The sequence below is a fragment of the Apteryx mantelli genome, chromosome 27, assembly GCF_036417845.1.
Source record: "Apteryx mantelli isolate bAptMan1 chromosome 27, bAptMan1.hap1, whole genome shotgun sequence".
NCBI classification, from domain to species: Eukaryota; Metazoa; Chordata; class Aves; order Apterygiformes; family Apterygidae; genus Apteryx; species Apteryx mantelli.
The window spans coordinates 7,900,273-7,923,115 of NC_090004.1; the positions used below are offsets into that span (position 1 = coordinate 7,900,273).

The 22,843-nt window shown below is 46.5% G+C and overlaps 3 protein-coding genes across 3 annotated transcripts in view; all 3 read right to left on the reverse strand.

Annotated features, from left to right (window-relative positions):
* STK40 (serine/threonine kinase 40) overlaps window positions 1-6,488 on the reverse strand; it is a 30,541-nt gene extending 24,053 nt beyond the window's left edge. Inside the window, exon 1 of the mRNA XM_067311440.1 lies at window positions 6,404-6,488. The gene's annotated coding sequence lies outside the window, so the exon portion shown is untranslated. The remainder of the gene's footprint in view (window positions 1-6,403) is intronic.
* A 2,104-nt stretch (window positions 6,489-8,592) lies between these two features.
* On the reverse strand, window positions 8,593-9,883 carry LSM10 (LSM10, U7 small nuclear RNA associated). Its single transcript, XM_013950433.2, has 2 exons — window positions 9,810-9,883; window positions 8,593-9,323 (listed from the first exon to the last, which is right to left on the reverse strand). The coding sequence occupies exon 2, from the start codon at window positions 9,314-9,316 to the stop codon at window positions 8,945-8,947; it is 372 nt and encodes a 123-aa protein (XP_013805887.2). The 5' UTR covers window positions 9,317-9,323; window positions 9,810-9,883; the 3' UTR covers window positions 8,593-8,944.
* Window positions 9,884-10,124: 241 nt separating this feature from the next.
* On the reverse strand, window positions 10,125-22,460 carry OSCP1 (organic solute carrier partner 1). The gene is made up of 10 exons (XM_067311552.1): window positions 22,277-22,460; window positions 15,964-16,118; window positions 15,067-15,234; window positions 14,376-14,456; window positions 13,604-13,707; window positions 13,103-13,231; window positions 12,474-12,543; window positions 11,617-11,756; window positions 10,790-10,853; window positions 10,125-10,274 (listed from the first exon to the last, which is right to left on the reverse strand). Exons 1-10 carry the CDS (start codon window positions 22,386-22,388, stop codon window positions 10,158-10,160), a joined length of 1,140 nt encoding a protein of 379 aa, XP_067167653.1. The 5' UTR covers window positions 22,389-22,460; the 3' UTR covers window positions 10,125-10,157.
* Between the last annotated feature and the right edge of the window lie 383 nt (window positions 22,461-22,843).

Below are 22,843 nucleotides of genomic sequence, written 5' to 3' on the forward strand. Positions count from 1 at the left end.
TATCCCATTTCCCCCCCCAAAAATAAACCCCAACTGTACAAACTGAATTAAAGCCATCCCCATTCCCAGTTCCACCATCTGTAACAGAAATGATCTTTCTCACAGAGACAATGAAACTACAAGGCTTACATAAAGTTTTTAACATGACGCATACAATATATCAAATGTCTTACTAGAGAAAAGTGTCTAAAGCTTCTTGCTGTGCTATGACATTAATAGAAGCATTAAAAGACATCACATCTAGGTCTCTCCAAAATTATGTAGCTTAAGGAAATTGTCTAATTCCATGAATTTCTGCATGCTGTTCCAATGACCAGCACAGAAACAAAGGAAAACAAGCAGAGGAAACAACCTTTTCCATCTCTGATTAAATAACAAGCAGGTCCTGCAGCCCAGAAGCCACTGCCAATAGGTGGAGCAGAAAAAAGGAGTATCTTAGGAAGTTAGTAAGACTGTTCTGCACCTCAGAAACTAGTTCAGACACTGGAACAGCCGAGTATGACCTCACTGATGCTTTCTGTTGCTTTATCTTGCAATAATGGGACAAAACCAAGGCAGTCTATGTTTAAGCATATTTTTACCTTCATACTTTACTGCGATAACTGATGATTCCAAAAAATGACCTATTCCATTCCTACAAATGAGATGATCTCTGAAATTGAGGGACCTGGATGAGTTAAAAGCTAGGAAACACTGACTATTCTGAGATAGTAACAGATAATGAAGCCCACCAGTTTTGCTAGAATTCAATGGCTATAGGGGATGAAGCATCTTCAGAAAGGAATTTACACTCATTAAAGAAAATAACAAAGAAAAAAGTCACCTCTAGAAGCCACAGTAACTCAGGAAGCAGTTTGAAGACAACCAACAAAAAGCTGAATTGGTGAAAGCTCTCTCACATCGATTCTGCCTTATGTAGCTGACACGATCACCTAAACGCCTGAAACCTGCACGTCACTTCTGAACCGGGAACACCGAAGGTGAAACAAGATAGGCCAGCATTCGCGTTACAAGCGCAGTCGCCAGACTGCCGATTTAAACATGTGCACAGGACAAATGAATCACCTCTCCCTGGAGACTCCTGGCGGCTACAATTTGTCATCAAACTCAAAACGTCAGCTAAAGAAACAGAAAGGAAGAGGCACCACAGTGAGAGCTGCCAACGCTCTTTCTCAAACCTCTTGCTGTCATGCTGCTCAGGGAAGTGCAGTATTTCACTCTGTATATTCATGAAATATTGATCTCCTGTTCCCTGCAGGAAAAGACCTGTCACCTAATACAGGATTTTTGCCCAGCTTTCTTTTTCAGGATCCAAATGCTGTAACATCAGTCACAGCTCTGCTTGACAATACAGCTCTTCCAGCCTGTTCTTGAACATGAGGTTAAGGCAGAGGAACCCAAACTTTGGTCTCTGACACCTGGGTGAACTCTCATGACTACTGCTCCAGAGTGCATTTCTTTGCATCTTCTTGAAAGCATTTACCTTAGCTCCTCCTTGCAGCGCCACTGGTTAGGAGCTGAACTGTCCAACTGCTTGTGCTCCCCGTGCATCAGCAGCTAGTTTTTGCAGAAAATGTTTTCAGCCCATTTGATGATGGAGAATTAAACTTTCTCCTCAAAAACAAGATCAAAACACACTGTGGGTATTTCTGTCATAAATTCTGCAGAGTTGTCACAAAGCTAATTATTCTGTTTGTGCCTTCCAATCTCCTATCAACCTTTTATTACAGGCCTCAGTGCAAGCCTGAGCTTTTATAAAAATCTAAGCTAAAAAAATTGGTTCAAATGAGCAGGATGAAGCCGCATCTTTTACCACCCAAGTAGTTTACTAGACAACAGTCATATTTAATCAATGTTCACATCTGTTTTTAAATGTTGCTTATGGCAAATTCCAGCTCATGCAAAGTGATATTGGACATGACCTAAAAACCTTGATGAACGCTAATATTAAATGAGTAAAACCTTGAGTATGATCTGACTTCTCAGCATGGGAACACACAGCAACAAGCAGGTTAAGATCGTTGTGAGAAAACAGCAACGCCGCGAAGTGTTGCCACACATCTTTCCCAGGCATACCCAGCTTGAGACATCTCCGACCAAGGACATTAGCTATTCCAGATAAAGAGGCAAGATTCCCATTTGAAAAGCTTCCCTAAAAACAGGTGGAGTTCAAATCAAATGATGAGGAGTCATTCGCTCTGGGATTACAGGAAAGTTTTGTCAGGCAGATCCAAAACAAACCAGGCATGACAGAACAGGGAGGCTCCTCCTTGGTCCAGCTCCTCCACTTGGGGAGATGCCTCACAGTAGGACACACACAGTCAGTATAGATCTCCCTCAAGAAAGGAAGAAGAAATCAAATAGACTTTCCTTCCACATGACAATAGCAGCACTTTGGCAGATTCACTGTACAGGAGCATTACTTTTTAGAGATCTGAAACACTAGAAGCTTTGCAAGTCAAAAAAACCGCAAAAAACAAAATGTCACAAAATAAGAGTCCATCAGAGAATTCAGCGAGCCAGCAGTACAAAACTGATCATTACTCAAAACACTTAACCAGTAGAGAACCCCTGTATTTCTCTGCAAGCCCCTCTGGGGAACAAAGCCATCTTCAAAACATGAAAGAATCTAAACCCAGAAATTTTTTGGAAATATGCAGAGACTCATTCAAGCTTCTCCCCTAAAAGGTAGCCCGGAAGTGAGAGGCAGAGTTTCTCCGACTAAAAGAAGAGAACAAAAGAATCCAGACGTGTCAGCGTAGCACAGGAGACCAGGGGCACCACCAGTTACAATACGAAGACACCTCTTAAATCAAGCTCGCAGATCTCAAGAAGTGAGCCATGCCTTACAGGCTGGAAGACAAGAACTCCAACAATCCCTGCCAGACTCACCTACCAAAAAAACCTCTTTCCTGATCCCAACCTGTCGATTAGTTTAATCCTGGGTGTGTGAACAAGACACAGCCAGCCCTGGAGAGAATATACTGCCAGAAGGGATCCCAATACACCCTGCCTACGTCCCATGTCCAGCTGCAGCCAAACTCCATCTTTTCAGAGAAAAAAAGCTTCCCGAGGCCAAACCTTGCATCAAGGAAAGGAAATTCCTTTCTGGCCCCCACAGGCAGCCAGGGGAAATTCTGAAGAACAGGATTCCAGTAATGTAATGACAGCACAAATACGCAACAAGCTAGTCTTTCTTTAAACCCTCTGATACATCAACACACTAGATAGCCAAGGACTCATCTCTGGGAGTTCCCTATTTGGTTACATAATCACCAACTTAAGCTTAACCCTTTCATGCTGAAGCATGGGACATACCCATGAGGCTTTCCAGCCACCAGAAAAGAAAACAAAACAAAACAGTGCTCCCAGAAGGGCATAACATCTCACTGCAGAGGCCAGCTAGAGCATGACACAACACAGGAGAACTGGAAATGAAACTCTGGCATTCTGGAAGTACCAGAAAAAGACTGCACTGCTCTCAAGAGCAGATCACGGCATAGGGAGTTCTCGACCTTGGGCTGCTGTTCACACAGAGCTCCCATGAAGTCATGTAGCCACTAGCTTTAAAATCACCATCAGGTAAGACATTTATTGCACTAGATTTTATTTTTCATTTATAGCTTAAGTTACCCTGTACATTTAGCATTCCATAAGTTCACTGCAGCGGGACTTGCTTCACATGGACAAAGATTATTGCATGACTCACGCACATGCTGACACTTTTTCTTTATGGTGAGACATGCTTGCTGTTTTTAAATATAATTTACTCTTATGGTCCTAACTAGATGGAAAAAAAAATATTTCAAGTTATCTACATGGTTAATTCATACTACCACACTAATGATACTACCATACATATCATAAAAGCACATTTGATATAAATAACACAAGACCAAAAAGGAATTTACCCCACTGACAAAAAAGACTATTTCACATGGAAAATTACAATAGGCACAGAGCTTCCTCCAGGCTAGCAAGAGCTCCCAGCTGGAGAGCTCACAGGCAAGAGAGAGGCACAAAATGCAGAAATCCAGAGCACCGCCAAGTTTCTGCAAATACAGATAACACTTCCCCTATTAGACTAAATGCAATGGGCAGTTCAGGCAAAATCAATAGGGTTGCCCTTAATCAAACAGCAGCTAAGTGCCTCCAAGGCTTCCCTCTGCGTGGTTTTAGAAGGAGATGATTCTTCAATATCCTGAGCAGCTGAACATGAGGGTGCTTTTAAGTAATGTGATTAAGTGACCAAATCATCAGTGCAGATGCCACAGAGAAACAAAAGGATGCAGCACAAACACTCCAGCATCAGGGAAACACTTCCTCCATTCCAACTGCTACGGACTGGGGACTCTTCGCTAACAGGTTATTAGCAGAAGCTCTTCAGAAGAGCACACCAGAAACTAACACTACTTCTGTTTACACACCTGAGTCCGGCTCCAGCAGCTGCTGAAACCTGTCACCTAGGAGGATACACATTTTTGTAAACAAACAAACAACCCACCCCAAACAAACAAACAACCCGACCACACAGAACAGGCCATCAGAACCATTAGCTAGAGCTAATGGGGCAGTGAGAACCACCTCGCGTGCATTATTGAGCACACTGGTTCCAGTGCAGCGTATCTAGCCAGGGTTGCTGACAAGGCTTTACCTACAATGACAAAATTCAGGTCACCAGGTCTTCACTGACTGCAGGAATGATGAAAACTAGATCAGACTGGACACAGGCGCAAAGCTGAAGACTTTGTAGTAGACAAACACCCTTTTCACTTCAAGGAATAAGGAACTTGTTGGCACAAAATTACATCATTGATTTTTCTTAGTCTTGATCTTACCTATGCACCGTGGACCTGCCCCGTCCCTCAGGTTAAACTTCACCCTGCAAATCTGCCCCTCCACCTGATCTCTGTATGAGCTGGAGCACTCAACTAACACCCCTTCTGCCACGGAGGGATCCTGTGCCCCCCTGCAGCAGCAAGGAGCTAGAGACCCAGATTGCTCAGCCCCGCCACACCGTGCACTAGCCTCTGCTGAGTAATCTCAGCTCTGATACTCACTCCTACTTCATTACCTCCTGTCTGACATCAGGCTGTAGCTAACATTACCTGCTTTCAGCATATAATGAATCGTCCATATGAGCACAGCTCATTCACGTTCACAACCAGACCCAGAGAACAGATAAAACAGTGGACAGGATGACAGAAGGAAAGAGTAACTGGCCAAAATAAAAACAAGCCTAAAAGGCTCTCATATCCAGAGAGAGAAGCAGTGGAGCGAAGACATTCCTTTAATACTTTCACATACTGCAGCAAGAAAGGATTTTAACTAAACTACGGCTTTCAAAAGCCACTGTCAAAAAAACAGATAACAGAAGTAGGTTCCAGGTGAAGAAAGTTTAAAAGCATTCCTTGATATTTTATTCAAGTGAATTAAGGGAACAACACAGAGAAGACTGGACACGTTTCTGTAGCTAGCTCCAGCTTTAATAGTTTATGGTCTTACTCATTCTTACTTAGAGCTACAGACTTGAACTAGTTTCTGCTGAAAGCACACCAGTCTGCCTTCTCCACAACGGAGGTCCGAAGCAACTAACTTAACAAATTCCTACCCAGACTGAGCACAAAATCAGCACCAAACACGAGCCGTTCGCTCCCTCAGCGAGCTCAGAACCTATTGCTGTGCTGCAAAAATGGTCAGGCACTGTTAAGAAAATAAAAAAATCTGTATCAGTGCTACCCTTACAGACAAGAAAGCACAAAAAAAGGGAGTTTTATTAGTTGGCTGTTTAACCTAACCGCATAAACACGCTGTACTACGCAAAACCTCATCGTTTACTTGCGAGCAGATCGCAGGCGCACTACGCTGGCCAGGCTAGTCCGCGCACCAGCACCGCGCTACGGAGCTGCGGCGAGCCGCCCGCAACGGCAGCACCCCGGCAGGACGGGGCCCGCCGCCCCGCCGCGGGGGGCTTCCTAAGGCAGCCAAGGCTCCGGCTCCAGGCGCCCCGAGGACGGCAAAGCGTCCGGGCATCCCCACAGCCGCCCGAGCCCGCACCAGCACCGGGCAGCGACCGCAGGCGCGGGCAGCGGCTCGACGGCAGCGACGGGGGCCAGCGGCGGCGGACAAAGCCGCGCTGCCGGGCCGGGCCGCGGCTGCCGGGGCCGGCGGCGGGAGGCCCGCGGGGAGGCGGCGAGCGCGCTGGCTGCGCCTGACCGCTGCCGCCCGCCAGCGGCCCCGAGGAAACGAGGCGGCAGCGCGACGCGGCGGAGCTGGTGCTGCCCGCGGAGGGGAAGGGAGGGCAGAACCGGCCCGGTGCCGCTGCGGCCGCGGGCAGGAGAACCCCGGGACGAGAGGCCTGTCCCCCGGCCCGGCCCCCCCCGCCGCCCCCGGCCCCGCTCACCCATGGCCCCGGGGCCGGCGCGGCCGCCGGCGCCTCCCGCAGCCCCACGCCCGGCCGCGGCCTCCGCTCCGCTCCGCGGCGGCGGCCACCTGACAACGGAAGTGACGCACACCTCCTCTTCCCCCCTCCCCTTCCCGCCCCTCGCCGGCCGCCATACTGCCGCCTGGCGGCCGCGGCGCCGCCGAAGAGATGGCGGCGGGGAAGGGGCGCCTCTGGTCGGCCCGCAGAGCTGACGCCGGCCGCGATTGGCGGAGAGCCTCGGTGAGGAGGGAGGGGATTGGCGAGGGGATTTGGAGGGGGCAGAACCTGATTGGCTGAATCCCGGAGACAAGGGTAGGGGAGGCAAGCAGCGAAGGCTCATTGGCCGGGGCGGCACGGCTCTCTCTGCTGATTGGCTGCTGCTGCAGCAGGCGTTGGAGGGGAAGGGGGTTGGGGGGCAAGCGGGAGATTCGAAAGCGCCGTGATTGGAGGAGAGCCGGGGGCTTTCCAGGGAGCCCCGCCCCCGGGGCCCAGGCCAGGGCCACCCCGAGGCCGGGGCCGGGCCGGGCTGAGTCAGGGCGGGAGCGGCCGGCCCCGCCGCCTCTGCCGCTTGCGCAAGGCCCGGCTGGTGCGGCCCTCCCTGCCCTGTGAATCAGTGCCGCGGGGCAGGGCCCCCGGGGGAAAGGGCGCGTGGTGGCGGCAGGCTCGTGGGCCCTCGCGGTGGGGCCCTGTCCCGGGGAAGGCAGTGGGCTCCGTCGCCGCCCCGGGCTGCCTCTGAGTCAGCCGGGCGATGCCCTGAGCTTGGCGGCTCCGCACCCGAATCACCTGTGCCGCAGGGAGCCTCGGGCGCTGCTGCCCCGGCCCAGCGGAGCCGGAGGAGCCAGCAGGCCTCCCGAGGCCCGTAGAGGTGCGGGGTCCCCCAGTTTCGCTGCCTCTGGAGCGGGCAGCAAGCTCTCTCCGAAACCTTCCTTCTCAAGCCCGCCCAAACAGCGCTGCAAGCTGTCTCCTGGCTGGAGGCGTCCCCAGATAGAGGTCTGGTGCCACCAGGGCCCCCCTTTCCCACAGCCCTGCTACAGAGTCATCCTCCCTCACCGTGCCCAGTTTCTGTTCCTCACACACAGTTGCTCCTGCTCTCCACACGACTGGCCCTTGAAGACGGTGAGGCAGGAGCTTCACCTCAGACTCCCTGGGGTCCCCGCTCTGCCCTGGCTGCACTGCAGCCACTCCAGCGAGCCCGGAGGGATGCCCGTGCCCGGTACAGAGCTGTGCACACACACGGGGCAGGAGCCACCGAGCTCCATCGCGGAGGAGGCCAGACAGCGCTGGCGACAAAGAGCTGCCTGTAACAAATAGGATGAAGTCATCTGTTGACTTTGGCAGTGTTTTAGGCAGACTCTCAGCGTGCTGGGGAAGTGGTGCAGAGCTTTGGGGAAGAGTACGGAGGAGTGAGGAAGCGGAGGAGCTGGCACAGTAGTGTCCGCTGTGTCCGGGGTGATAACATAGACCTGTAAATTACAAAAACCCATTTCACTCCCATTCCTTTACCTGTTGACAATCGCCCTCTGCCACCATGAGCCAGGTCTGTGGCTCCTTCCTGCCCTGCCAGGAAAGCGATCCAGGGCCTGACCGACAGCTCGACTCCAGCAACACAGCAAGGCACAGCAACTGCCAGCTTCTGGGTGTCTGCCCTGGAGGACACATCTCCTGCCTGCGGACCAGCGCGTGTCCAGCTCCAGCAGCAGAAGGGTCCATGCAGACCCCAAGGAGCACTCCTCATCCTCCTGCTGCCACAAGCTGGGCTTTGAGCACAGCTGCCTCTCCCCAGAGCCCTGAGCAGAGCAATCCCTGCACCTTTGCGCTTGTCCATGCAGAACAGCGCTGCCCCTTCCCCTCTGTCACCCACCCTTTTTAGCCATGGTGCAAACACCCAGCAGGGCTGTAAGAGTGAAGCTGGGAACCCGTGGGCGTCCGAAAAAGAGCTGCCTGGAGAGCTGCAGCCAAGCGAGTATGATGCACACCAGCACCCTGTGTTTGATTTGCCAGCTCCGTGGCTCGTGGGTGCCCAGGCTGTCTCATGGACCTGCATCTCCTCCTGCCCCCCTTTCTGCAGGGCAGTGGGGTCCCACTCTCCATGAGTTGGGAAGGCAAAGCCGTGAGGGCAGCAGGATGCCTGTGGGAGACCACGGCCAAGCAATAACACCAAACTGTGGTTTCTGACCAAAAGGGCTTTGTTTGAGAAGAATGGTGAGCAATCAGAGAAGGGATACAGAATAGCTGCCAACCAAACAGGAAACGAGCTGAAAAAAATCACAGATCCTTTAAAGCAGGGTTATTCATTACAAAAATAACCTTGCACTGAGGATCCCTATGCTCTCCCACAGGCACTGCCAGAGCAGAAGCAGAGCCCTGTGTCCCTGGGAGGGATGCCCAGGGCAATGTGCGGAGGCAGCTGGCAGGAAGCCCCAGTGTCCTGTCGAGAGGGGGCACATCTGTCCTTGCCTTCCTGTGCACATGGCGCCAGGGTCTGTGCTGGCCCTGGAGATCCGGCAGCACCGGGAGGGATCATTTGTGCTTCGCTCGAGGGAACTCCTTCCTCCCCTTGTCACGGCCTCTGAAGAAGCGGACCCTGTGGATTGCCTGCAGCTGCCGCTCGATGGTGGCCCTGATGTCCACCTCGTCGGGGATGTGGACATAGCGGACGTTCCTGCCAGTTACAAAGAGCTCGTCCAGGTGGGACACTGTGCCCTGCCTGTCCGTGAAGGTCACCTCAGCCAGGCGCACGTTCATGAAGGCGTCCACGTTGGTGATGCGCCCGGTGGCCGTGCTCTCGTCACGGAGGTCCACAGTGGTGACCTGGCCGTGCAGGCCCTGCAGCAGGATAACCAGGCTGTTCTCGGCGATGGTGCGCTCCTTGATGGAGTGGCTGACCTCCATCGCGTGGCTGTGGCAGAGGAACAGGAAAGGCCGTGCTGCGCCCTGACCAGCACCTGTGTGCCCACTGCCCGCTCCCCCCGGCCAGCTCAGCCAGGCTCTGGGCCCCGGGGGCACATGCTGCGGTGCAGCCACCAAGGAAATCCATTGCATCTCCCTTGCATGCTTTCACACTCCTCCCCTTGCACACTCATCTACCTACTGCCCCCTCTCCTTGCACACGCACGCAGGTGCATGCCGCCCTCCTCTCCTTGCACACTCACAAACTGCCTTCCTCCCTTCGCACGCTCACCCACACGCCCCCCTCCCACTGCTCGCACTCTCGCTCTGCAGGCCCCCCCCCAGCACACTCACCTGTGCGCTGCCCCTCTCCCGCCACTCGCGCACCCACGCTCCGCGTGAGCCCCCGTGCACGCAGGCGCGCACGCTGCCCGCCTCCCCTTGCACGCTCGTGTGCATGTGCTTCCCCCCCCACCACCACCGTCGGGACACTCACCCGCCCGCCGCCTGCCCGGCCCGGCGGCAGGAAGGGGCGGCGCGGAGGGGCCGCGTGCGCAGTGCGGCCCTGGAGCCACCCGGCCCCGGAGCACCGCCCGGCCCCGGAGCCGCCCCCGGAGGACCGCCCGCCGCCGGCCCCGGCGCACCGCCCCGCAGCATCGCCGCCCCCCCCCCCCCCCCGAGCACCGCCGGCCCCGGCGCACCGCCCCGCAGCACCGCCGCCCCCCCCCCCCCCCCGAGCACCGCCGGCCCCGGCGCGCCGCCCGCCCGCCCGCCCGCTCCACCCGCCCCGGACTCTCGCTCGGTGCCAGGCTGGGAACAGGGCGTTTAATGGTGCGGCGCGCGGTCAGAGCCCGTCCATGAGCGCCAGCAGGTCCTCGCCTTTGGCCGTGCGGGCCGGGCGCTGCTCCGCCACGTCCAGCTCGCCCAGGATGCGGGCCAGCTCCTCCTGGCGCCCCGGCTCCTGCGCGGAGAGACAGACTCAGCCCGCGGCCCCCGCACGCCGCAAACGAGCGTGGGGCTGCTGCCTTCTCCCGGGCTGGCGGCGCTCCAGCCTGTGCTCCTGCCACCGGCTGGGGTTCCTCCCTGTAAAACTACCGCGGCATTGGAACCTTATTCAGAGAGGCCCAACTGCCTGTTAAAATTAAGGAGGCGTTTTAAGTGTTTACAGGCATTAGGCTGTAACAACAAACGGGGCAATGATCCAGTACGTGTTCTCTAGCCCAGATGGTCTTAAAACTTATTCTAATAAGGAAGAAAGTTTCAAATATTTGAAACATTCAAATATTTCACATTCTATTATTGAGTAACTACTAAATCCACAGACTTAGCGGACTGTATTTCCCGTACTTATTATAAGCTTAACTGAATTTGAAAACAATACATTTATATATTTTAAAGTCACTACTACAGGTAAAACTCAGTTCTTAGCAAGGAAAGAATGAATAGAATCAAAGATCTGAAATACACTCTACATACCTGAGTGGCTTCTATGTTGATAACTTTGTAAGATAACTCCTCTGGTCTAGTCAATGCTGCGTGCCTTGATTGAAAATATGAAAAAGAGTGCTTAATCTCATAATGACATACAAGTAAACGATGAAAACAGAATCAGATTCATGAGGCTCCTGTGGACATGAAGTTTAGACAACTTGGCTATTTTTACTAGGCAAATTAATGTATTAATCCCAGTTTGCAGTCTTATCCCTGTCTTGGACTTCTTATGCTAGCTGTAGAACAGTGGGAGTATCTCTTTAGTTGTGAATGAAAGTAGATAAATTCTGCAGAAATCAAATAATGAAACGTCTCATTACCCTTTTGCTCCCTGCTAGGAGGAGGCTCAGCTATTCAAGCCTGTTAGGCTTATCGCCTCTGATCAATTGTTAAGATACATATATATATTTCAGGAGATAAGTATGTATCTGGGGGATGGGAGAGCTAAAGGGGCTGAAGGGATGTAGGTTGTTTTGGTTCTGTGTGACAGGACCTAAGCACAGATGGTCACAGACTGGTGATTTGCCAGTCCCACTTGAAGGGACAGGCAGTCCCAAGGACAAGAGCTTGCACCACAAGTGAAACACCAGTAACGCAAATGGGTCTCCTTTGCTGGTAGTCCCAATAAAGTCCCCACGCTAGGAAAACTGCTCCTCTCTGTGCTCCTGCAGTGACTCTATTCGGACCAGGATAAGGAGATACTACAAAGACTGCTTATTCTGTCCCTAAGGTGTTAAGGGTCAGCTTCAGTCTCCAGGACTGTCCATATGGCACTAAATCACAAACCCCAAGTAAGCACAACTCGAGCATACTCTTCCTCCTCGTCTGTTGTGAACAAATTTAGTCGAAATCCTGTCTCACTGCCACCAGGTTTCTTGATCTCCAGGCCTCCTATTAGCCTGGCCAAAAAGTTCATTTCTTCTTTAGCAAGAGGATTAGGGGCTGTATTCTCCTGTAGAAAACAGTAATGGGTCAATTGGCCAGATTAACAAGAAAATGAGGACTGCAATAGTTTTGCTCATTTCTCATATTACATAAATATTTTTCAAAGTGATGTAAATACATTCCTGTATTTTTAATGGTAGAGATAGTGCAAGTAAGTCATAATTATCAGTTACACATTTAAAATAGTTGGTTGAATTTATAGACCACGGACAAAATAATTTTCCAGCTAAATTAAACAGCTGAGAAATCTGTAAAAGCAGTTTCCTGTTTTCTGAAGAGATTAAAATAGGAAACAAGATTTCAGCTTGCCATTACATAAGCCTCTACGTAAGCTTCTTTAGGAAAAATGTGCCTCTCTCCCAGCTCAAAAGGAATCTTGGAGAATTGGATGAGGCTCAGGAAGGACAACAAAACATGTTTTTCTGAAGTTATTCCATAAGGGTAGACTAAAAAGATTGTTATTGTTTACTTGAGAAAGGAGATGAATAAAGGGGAAGATAGTACAACTATATAGTAAATGTTTTGGAGAAGATGGATGTAGGTGTTTCATTTAGTCCCCATCCATTAAGAGACAGGGTAAGCAGAATGTAAAATCTGATGGATGTGGTGAAACTAATCGAAGGAAGTACTCCCATCCCTGTGTGAACAGCCTGTGGGATACACTGACAGGAACTACAGCTGAAGTCCAGAATTTAACGAGTGAAAGGAACAGAAGAACACTGACCTTTGCACGGGATGCCAAGCTTTTGGATGATCCTGCCATGTGTGTCTCTACTGGCCGGGTAACACTGTACCTAATGAGGAAAACATACAAGGAAGAGCACCCCATTACCTGTATGTGATACCAGAATAGAATGGAGCAGCACAGGATCTGAATATGGTTTAGCAATATTTTTCTGAAGACAAATAAATAACTAAAATGAGGAATTCCAATTCAGTTTTATGGAGTATTGATGCATTAAAATGTGGAAGTGACAAAACTATAAGAAAGAACACTGTTCTCTCTTGCTCTGTGAATGGAAAAATTACGTCATACAAACACAGGAAAAAAAAAATAAAGCATTCCTGAATGCAATTAAAATGAAATCATATTTCAGAGAATATGCAGTACCAGATGAGAACACTCTTTACTCAGCTGTACTGCAGACATGAATTAAACTTTGGCTCTTTATTTATTTATACACATCTATTGCTAGGTATGTTTTGTTTCAGGAGATCTCTCTGTGAAGGAGTCAAGCTGATAATAGTGAAAGAGGCAAAAACAACTAAACAAGGCTGATGCCGTCCTTCTGGACAAGCATATGATCATCACCATTTACTTTCACATTTCTATGTAGGACAAAAATGACTTACATATTTGTGCCAAGTTTAAGGACTCTGTCTCCATAAAGATCAAAAGATCCTTCCCTTTGTGGAATAACATAATTTCCATCAGTAGTGAATTCAGTTCTTTTAACTTCATCTCCATTGTGATTAAACATCCTTAAAAACAAGTCATTATTGAAACATATTTAGTAGTAAATTTCAGTACTGACTTGCTTTGCTTGTTGTACAAGAAAGGGGAAAAAACTCTGTTCTGTAAATTGATGGGAGCCTATTTTCAAGGATAAATAACAGCTATGTTTCTGGAATAGCAGATGACAAAAACATGCTTAATGTTTCATTGCTGGGTGACTTAGTCCCAGATCCTGCCCTATAAATAATGTTTATTAGAGATTCAGATATCCATGCACCGTGAGTGACAGTCTAAGCCTGAGTCTAAGTCATATTAGACATCTGGGACTGACTGTTCCTGTGTGAGCAGCCATGCATGCAAGGCACTACAAACATTATAAACAATGGTTCAAAATTTACCTGATGAGTCCTGGAATTTCTGTACCACATGGAACAGGGCCTGATATTGGCAGCACAAAGCGGCCATTGGAGTTTTGTACTTTCTCCTTCAGAAAGATGGAGACCTGCAAAAGAATATTCCACCCACAAGAACATCAGTTAAATATCTTCTGATCAGAGTTCTCTGAAGTCCGACCTTGCAGCTTTCCTGCCGAGACAGGGATTGGTTTCCTAGAGATTTTGATGTATATAAAGACTACAACACAGGCCAGAGCTACTAACACATAATTGTGGTCCAGAGGATGGGCATAATGATCTAACATTAAAAAAACAAGTGTAGTGTTTATGCATTTGAATATGATCCATTCATTTAGAGAATGTCCAACTCCCTGACTTCAAGCCTCAGGTTCTCAGCTTCATTTCAAGCTTCTATTAAAAAAAAAAAAAAAAATGCTTATCAACAAGTGAATCCATACCAGTAGATATTCTTTCAAATTCGTAAACACAAACTAATGAAAGACTGAATCAGAAATCAGTCTAAATAGTCACCTTCAGAAAACAGGTGATTAGGGGTAATTTTTTCATGACTTTTTAGAATTATTGGGTACCATTGTAGCAGATATGCTCAATTTGTGAAATTTTGAAGATGAATATCACAAGCACATGAAGATGACTGAAAAGCATAGGTAACAGAACCAAACTTATAATGTAAATATAACAAGATACCTTCATATTCTAGCCACAGAATCAAACTCCCTTGTGTTCTTACTGGCTAGTTATATTGGGCTCTTACCCTTATGTGCATGTCCTGAAAAAAAATGAGGAGCGTTTGCCTGATCAGTTGAAATTCACCAGCAGAGAGCGAGCCGTACGTCTAAAAGAGAAAAACCCTAATGTAAGGTTTTGCAAGTGTACTGTGTCCAATCCAGTTAAAGGTAGAAACAAGTACATCAGAGTACTGCTGGCCAAAAATGGTATGTGTATGTCAGGAGAAGAAGAAATAATGTTTAGGGGCACTGCTGGTCATTATCAGTAGTTATTACCCGTGACTAAGAGCCCAATTTAATTTCTGCTCAAGTCAGTGGAAACTTTGGTCAGGTTAAATATGCAATGTATTGATTTAAAATGGACCAGTAGGAAAATAACAATTGAATTGTAGACATCTCTATCTCCAGAAGCACTTGGGACGCATTTCATGCCTTCTCAGCACTTTAACAGTTTATGCAACCAGTTCCCTTTCACTGAGATACTCACATTCTTTGTCCAAAGAATTACAGCAGTTACATTAGAAAATGCTATTAACTAGGAGGCCCATTTGTTTCCCTGAGCTTCAAAACAGAGGAAGATTATCTGGATGGTTCTCTGAGGTTGAGACAAATTCCACACTTGATATGGCACCTACTGATGTGATATTTAGCCTCCAGAGCTAGCCTGAAAAAATCCTGAATACTAGTGGGTTCCACAGTTTAACTAAGAATTCTTACTTCAATCAGCAGCCGGAATGTTTCATCCACCTGGTTAAGAATGCTAGGGGCATCTCGTATGAAATCTTTGATAGCGTCCAGATGATTGAAAGTCACTAGCAGTACGTCCTTGGGCTGAGGACACAGCAGAACTTGGTATTTGAAGGCCATAGTCATAAGGTCATACAGCTGCAAAGTAACACAGGTGAAATTTTGGTTACACTGCAACACAGATGGCAATGTCACTTAGATTAATTTCATACTGACAGAGAAAAGGACTTAGACACTTATGCTAGCACCTGGACACGGTAAGAAGAATCATTTTAGCTTGGTTTCCTAAGAAAACTAGACCTATGCAATCACATTGTCTGCCCTTCTGTTGGTCTCTCCAGGAGCCATTAAAACTACTGCCAGTTTCAGAAACATGTGACACAGTGGTAAAGGTCTCACAGGTAATTAAGTTCCTACAGATTTTTGAAAATGGACAGCCAGATATACTGTTTGCAGGCACAAATTCAAACATCTGCAACTGCAAAACTGTGGGTGTCAATACAGAAATATATATATGTTTATATATACAAACATATATATAGGTTTTTTTAATACAAAAATTCCAATAAATTCAAAGAATGCTTACTGAATCTCTTAAAATTAAACATTTAGATATTAAAGCAGAACTATAGAGTTTTGAGTTGAGGTACCAAAATATCTGGTATCAAGGACTTCCCTGTAGTTTCCTATGCTTAGAACCATCTTTACAAAGAAAACAAATGGAAAAAGATGTTATAAAATACCTCAAAAATTACAGTGATGTAAAGCCATGTACTAATTATCACAATCAAGAACTTGGGAACAGCAGCATTTAAGAAAGCATAGTATAGGATATTATAGTCAGGACTAGAAAGATAGTCTTTTTACCTTATCCATGCTTGCCTGATTCAGTCTCATGATTGAAGCATGAGCTAGCCGGTCGTACACTGTTCTCAGAGCTTTCTTGGAATAGAGTTCCTGTGGTTTAAACAGCTCTTCCATAAATTTTTTATTGAACATAGTTGTGATGATGTCATTCATAACTGTAAAGACAAAGAATCTGTTTTTTTCTTGTTTTTTTTTTCAGAAATAGAGCAATCATCTATTTCATTTCACACTGAAAACTTGGGACAATGACAACTGTGAGGATTCACATGAAGCCTTACCTGTGCAAACCACACACAAAAGAAGAAAAGAAGGAAAAACATCACTAATTTCAACATTTTTCAGCCAGTCCAACGTTGGTCTAAGCCAGCAGCACGATCTCTGCTGGCTGTCCCCAGAGGCAGGACTGTTATTTGGGATGTAGACAACAAACCCTGTTTTCCAATGGGAATAAGACTGTTTTTGTTGCCTTGTTTTTACAGCAATGGCTAGCACTTTCCCCTTTTTACGGAGTTTTGTTTGTAGGCTACTCCAGTATGCATCTCTAAGAGCTTAAGTTCTGCTTCCCAAGACTGTTTTGCATCAGCTCTAGAATTTTACAAACTGTAGCTATCTGACTCTCCCTCTTCTCTTTTCAATCACTGACACTATTGGTCTATTTTTTCCTTCTAAACAGAAGCCTCTAGAATTATTTAAGGCTCCTTGAAGTATTTGTGTTAAACAGATTAAGACTGACGAGTATTTAAGGAAGCACTTCTCTCACTGGGATCTGTGGAAGGCAATCCAGGGCTCTTACACAGTAACATCTGAGGATGCTAGAGCAGTTCAAAGGCTTACAACTCTACATAAACTTAATAATCCTTGATTTTGTATATGTAAATTTAGACACAAATTGTTATGTGACTTATTCAAGAATATGTAAAGATCAGCAGTACTGAATATGAGGGCTATGCTCTAGTTACCAAGCTTTAACAAAAATAAGATAGAAAACATTTTGCAGTGATTCAAGCAGATGTAGCTTTCTAGATTTTGTGCTGGATTTGATATTTTCTCTATCGAATACCTGATACATTCTACAGAGTTATCATAAATAAACATTTCTCTACTGAAGAAATATTGAGTAAGAATTTACAATGCAGTTAACAGATCATTGTACAAGGATGAATCTCCCTAAGCAGATGACTGTTACTGAAGTTCATAATGCTAGCTAATTTTTAAGGTTTACAAAAATCTCAGGGCAGTAATAAAAACAAAGTGAACATATGCTTAGTGGTAATGATTAGCCATGTGAAATACTGTTATAATTATTTACTGATGGTTTTAGATACCTGGCTTTTCACAATTGTAATACTGAAGCTACATGAACAGCCAAAAGAAAGTTAATGTAGCAGGCACTTCATCTTCTCTTAGCTGATTAACTCCCCAGGGGATATTGCTAGCTCTGTTCTAGACACCGGGAACCCGGATACTGACAGTTCGGTTCTCCACAGGGCAACGACCTTCTGAGGCACTTCTCCCTCTCCTTGCTTAAAGCTGATGTTTACAGGTTCTCTCCTACATGCGTCATGTCACTGGTGACACACACGTTTCAACTTCTAGTGCATTGTAACATAACATGGCTCATTATTTCCTCTTGTAAGTACACTAAACTATTCAACAAGGTCTCACCTCAGCTCGGTTTCTGAGCAGTATGGATACAATTACAGCTAATTACAAATGGGGAAAAAAATCCCTCCTCTTCCTTGCCTCTTTTCAAAAACACCGTCCATAAAACAATCTCTACTTGTTTCCAGTCTGAGGCACAAATCCTCACTTTGTTGCAGTATATTGAACATCAGTATAGCAGACAGCATGCAAACAGGAGTGGAGAAAATCAAATGCAACATATTAGTACATGTTTCTTTTTTAACGTAATCAATTATGACAAAAATATGAAATTTTGCCTTATACTGCTATCAAGAAGAATATTCTTCAGTTGTCTGACGATGACACAGTAAACAGATCTTAAGAGCATAGGTAATCCCTAAGGAAATACTGACACCATTCTAACAACGGAAAAAAACAAAGAAAGGAGTGTTAGCTCAGGGATAATGGCACGCCAAGCAACATAGCATAAAAGCAATTCAGCAGGGAGGGATTTTATCAACTGGGATGAAGAGAGGGATCCAAGTACATACAATGCGATGGACAAAAGAGAAGCTAAGGACTTACGGTGGTTTTTGCCTACATGTGTCATGTCACTGATGACATACACATTTCAACTTCTAACGCACTGTAACACAACATGGCTCATATGCGTGGCATGGGTCTGGAGTCTTTATGCCTGGGTTATGCTCATGCTTCTCAGATTACATTCAAGGCAGCAAAGGGAACGTTAGAAGTCTGAAACAGTTACACATTCTACTTGCAATGGGTTTCTATGAGAAATAAAAGCCCAAGTTTATTCCTAATTGCTGACAGCCATAATTGCAATTGACCCCATCCGCAAAAAATAAATATGTACACATTCATTCTGCACTCTCGGAATTAAAATAACTAATTACTGCTTCAGGTTTCAGAGTCTCTCATTATAATTTTCATGCTTTCACCATGTATTTACTTTATTTAGTTGTTATGTTAAACATTTATTTTTAATATAAAAAAATTCATAAAGTCAAAGGCAGGCAAAGCCTAACCATCATGGTTTTATCAGCAACAGAATCATGTGGTTACTTTATAGTAGCTTTTTGAGATCATGGCTTTTAGGAGCAGTATTCAAAGACATGCACTTTTTTCTCTCACAAGAGAAGCTGACTAATCAACATGAGATCGGTACCGTGTCTTTACCATCTGAATGTGGCAAAGTGGCTTATCATCATTCTGAATGTGCTAAAATAGAAGGCTATGGAATCTTTTAAACTTCTGAGATATTAAATGGTGGAAGAATGTATTCTTGGAAAGAACAAATAATAACAGAAAAAGGGCAAGGTAAACTCCAGGATATCACTATTTACCTTCAGTAAATATTCAAAACCTACAAAAGACTCTTGTTTTGAAAAATATTAATCATAAGCCCGATCTCACTTAAAAGAGAGCTGCTCAAAGAGACACTAAGTTCTACTCATGTTCACCTAGCAAAAATCCTGTGGTAGTTTAAGATATTTATTCCCTCATACAGCCACTTATCACACCTCTTTGTTAGAGGTTACCATTTCATAGTAGAGACTAGAAAGAAATGCATACTCACACCTTAGCTTCTCCACTGAAAAATCTGATGTCTTAGCTCGAACCCATCTACAACAATAATTTAAGGCAAGATGCCATGCAGATGAGCGCAGCTGAAGTGTGGGCATCTGCCCACTTGTGATCACTCTGCTGCAAGGGTGGTGACCACTGGCAGAGAGATGGGTAAGCAGCTCAGACAGCAATGTCTTAAAACTTCCCTGGAGTTCACCTGTCAAAACCCTAAACACTCAATCAGAAATACCCTTAGAGAAATGCAGCATACCTGATATTCCGGCATTTAAGCAAGAAAACAACATTCACAGTGCTCCTTACACAATTATATGCTTGCATTCACTTGATGCTAGCAAAATGTTAATACCATTTTGGCTAGAAAGATCACTCTGACAGTGAGTTATGACCTATTTACATGTATTGCCTTGATTAAATTAACAAAGAGGTTATTCTAGAAACCACATGATTTAGAGATATTTTCTATTTTTCTAAAGATCAAAAACTACTAAAGTGCATTTTAAAGAACAAACAGGTGAAGAATATTAGCTATCTTTGACACTGTCATTAGAAGGCTGCAGAAAAAGTTCATGTACAATGAGCCTCATGTGTGTGCGTGTATTGGCATGTCTACTGCATGCAGCTAAAAGATTACAGTACCTCGTTTCCTGTCCACATCTGTCCATTCATCTACACGAAGCATATAAAACAAAAACATTGGTTCAAGAAGTAAGAATAATAGTTACAAGGAGAATAAAAGAAATAAACTAAAAAAAAAAATCAAAGTAACGGGCATTGTTTTTCTTATCAGTATTCAGTGCTTAACAAGAAAGAACTGTTCTGTTATTTGACATCTTTCAATGAAAACACAAAAGATGAAACCCTGCCCTCCCCTTGGAAAAAAATCTTGTTGCTTCAGTACAGCTAATATGTTACCCCCGATAGATGTTTAGTATGTTCTGCATCTAGCTTGGAAAGTTTTCTGCACAATCACATTTACCGTTCATTTGTAAGTGAACAATACTTGAGTGAACAGTTTTAAGAATTGACACCTCAATGTAGATGAAAGTACATCTTGGTAAAAATAACAGCCAAATTTTTGAACAACAAAACACATGTATGGATAAACTAGTACAGATCTAATTCTCCTGCAGAGATATTCCAGAATATATAGATAATTTAATTTAAGCTATCAATTTAGAATTATATGAATAGCAGCACAATGAGTAAACTGTCAGATCATTTTCTTAAGACGTAACATGAACAATTAAAAATTGCACTGCTGTAATAAAACCCTTACTATTGTTTAGCTCTTTTCATCATATTGGATAGATAACAAGAAAAAAATGTAACAACCTCTTCAATACTGAGCTAATATTGAGCTGATTTTTATTACAGAATATTAAAGCTTTCTGAACTGCATTCCTCATAACACTACAAGAAGCAAAAAGAGTTTTTAAATGCAAAGCTGTTTTAATTTAAAAGTGCTAAACAGAGAGCTGCCTAGCTTTAATGCTGGATTTTTTGTGCATGCATATGAATAAAAGGGATCTACTTTTAGGATGATTTTGACAAAATGCTAGACAGCGATTTTTACTGAAGCTGGAGAAGGGTCTCAGGAGCCGTCTTTATTTTACTTGAAAGCTTTCTTAATTGTGCATGTTTTTTCCTTACAGGCCACAAAACAAAACAAAACAGAAGAAAACAGAAGAAAACAAAACAGAAGAAAAGAAAAAGAAACCACTCCTGACTGCAAAGAAGAAAAACTAGTCTTCCTGAAACAGATCAGGACCTGGACTGAAATCAAGTTTTGAGTTACTTCAGTTCCAAAAGTACATTCCTGAAGCATCAACCTCTGAAACAAGTACAGAAATACTGAATTTTACTTTAGTTTCTATTGTATTGGTACCAACTTCACAATTTACTGTTTTTTTTCAGCTACAGGCATCTGTTCAAACTTTCTGAGTAAGTTTACCAATCTTTAGTTTATATGGCACAACGATGATTTTCTTGAAGAGGTGAATAAAAGTAACATTAGTAGCTTCAAGCAGTCATTACAGAAGACACTTCATGAAAGGTGTTTAACTCAAAAGGTTTTACTTCAGATTTACATCAGGAAAAGCACATCATCAGCTACTGTGATTCAGGTGTTAAACTATGGTAAGGGATTACTTGGCCAAGACCTTAGACAACACACACTATGAAGTTCCATTACCTTTGAGGTATCCTTCCAATAACAGTACAGTAAGTATATTCGTGTTTGTTCCTCTATCTCATGAGAGAATTGTTATCACCAAAAAGTGACCACATACTCACAGTTTATTAACGAACAACATATCTTGCTGTAGCAGCACAGAAACAGATTGTATTTCAGCAAAACCCTGTAAGAACCGGTCCTAAGTAATGGTGCAAATGCACCTTCTGACAGAGAAATAAACAAAGTAAACAGAACTTAACTTCCTATTGTAAAGTAACTATCATTAGTAGTTACTCTAAATATCCATCTTCGCGTTTTTGGAGATCATCTCCAATTTGCTATTTAATGCCCACTTTCCTTGGCTTTGCTTCAGGTTAACCAGGAGCAAAGATGGCCTGAATCAAAGCCATGAAAACACGGGCAACAGAGCAGTGGAAACAGGGCCACGAAAACACGGCACGATTCCCCTAGAGCCATGAAACATGACATTTTCGCTTTCCCCCGGGCTGCTGGAAGGCAGGTTTTTCTCTTCTGCAGTGACAGCGCATCTCACTGTACGGAGTGATGTATCCTGCATCCCGCTGGCATCGGCCTCCTCTTGCAGCGCTCCCGGGACAGGCGTCGGCGGCGAGGCGCAGGTAGGAGCGCTACCTGCCCCTGACCCGCGCGCCCAGAGGGAGCCTACGCGTGGAAATAAGCGCGGAGCTGTACGAAACGACAGGGCTGCTGGAAAGCCCCGAGGACGAGGGTCGTTACGGCGCGAAGACGCCGCGGCGGGGACCGCTGCCCGGGCGGCTGCGCTGCCTTCCCCGCGCAGCCCGTCGCGGCGCCAGCCCCGCCCGGCGGGTGACGAGGCGCCTGCGGCCCCCTCACGGCCGCCCCGGCCCCCCGGCGCCGGCGCCTCACCTTTGCGGGCCTTCTCGCCGGGGATGCTCTGGGCGCGCAGGCGCTGGTCCAGGATGTAGAGCATCTCCCCGCCCAGGTTGAGGAACAGCAGCGGCAGCGTCCGCGCCGACATGGCGCCGCGGCAGCGGGGCAGCGGCACCCCGCGCCCGCCACCCCGGCACCCGCCGCCGCCGCCGCCGTTGCCCGGCAGCCGGCCGCGCCGAGGGGCCAATCAGGAAGCGCCGTCTTGGCAGGGCGGGGAGGGGCGGGGCACCGCCGCGCGTGCAAGCCCCGCCCCTGCGCGCGCGCACAGGAACGGCCCGCGCATGCGCACACACGCGCCGCACGTGCACAGCCACACTGCGCTTACAAGCGCTCGGCACGGGGGTGCACGGGCGCACAGCGCACGTGACCGAGCGCTGTGCACGCGCAACCGCCCTGCACACGCACACCCACACACCGCACGTGACCGAGCACTGCATGCACAGGCACACACCACACATGCACAAGCACGCTACACGCACAAGCACCCTGCACACGCGTGCACACACACACTGTGCGTGCACAAGCACACTGCACACACCCAAG

What these genes read in the sequence shown, in the direction of transcription:
- LSM10 (XM_013950433.2), bottom strand. Translation starts at nt 9,316, where the DNA reads ATGGAGGTCAGCCACTCCATCAAGGAGCGCACCATCGCCGAGAACAGC.
- OSCP1 (XM_067311552.1), bottom strand. Translation starts at nt 22,388, where the DNA reads ATGTCGGCGCGGACGCTGCCGCTGCTGTTCCTCAACCTGGGCGGGGAG. An exon ending in ATCAGGCAAGCATGGATAAG is followed by an intron (nt 15,235 to 15,963) that starts GTAAAAAGACTA and finishes GTTACTTTGCAG; the next exon opens with CTGTATGACCTTATGACTAT. An exon ending in TCAACATAGAAGCCACTCAG is followed by an intron (nt 10,275 to 10,789) that starts GTATGTAGAGTG and finishes CTCTCCGCGCAG; the next exon opens with GAGCCGGGGCGCCAGGAGGA.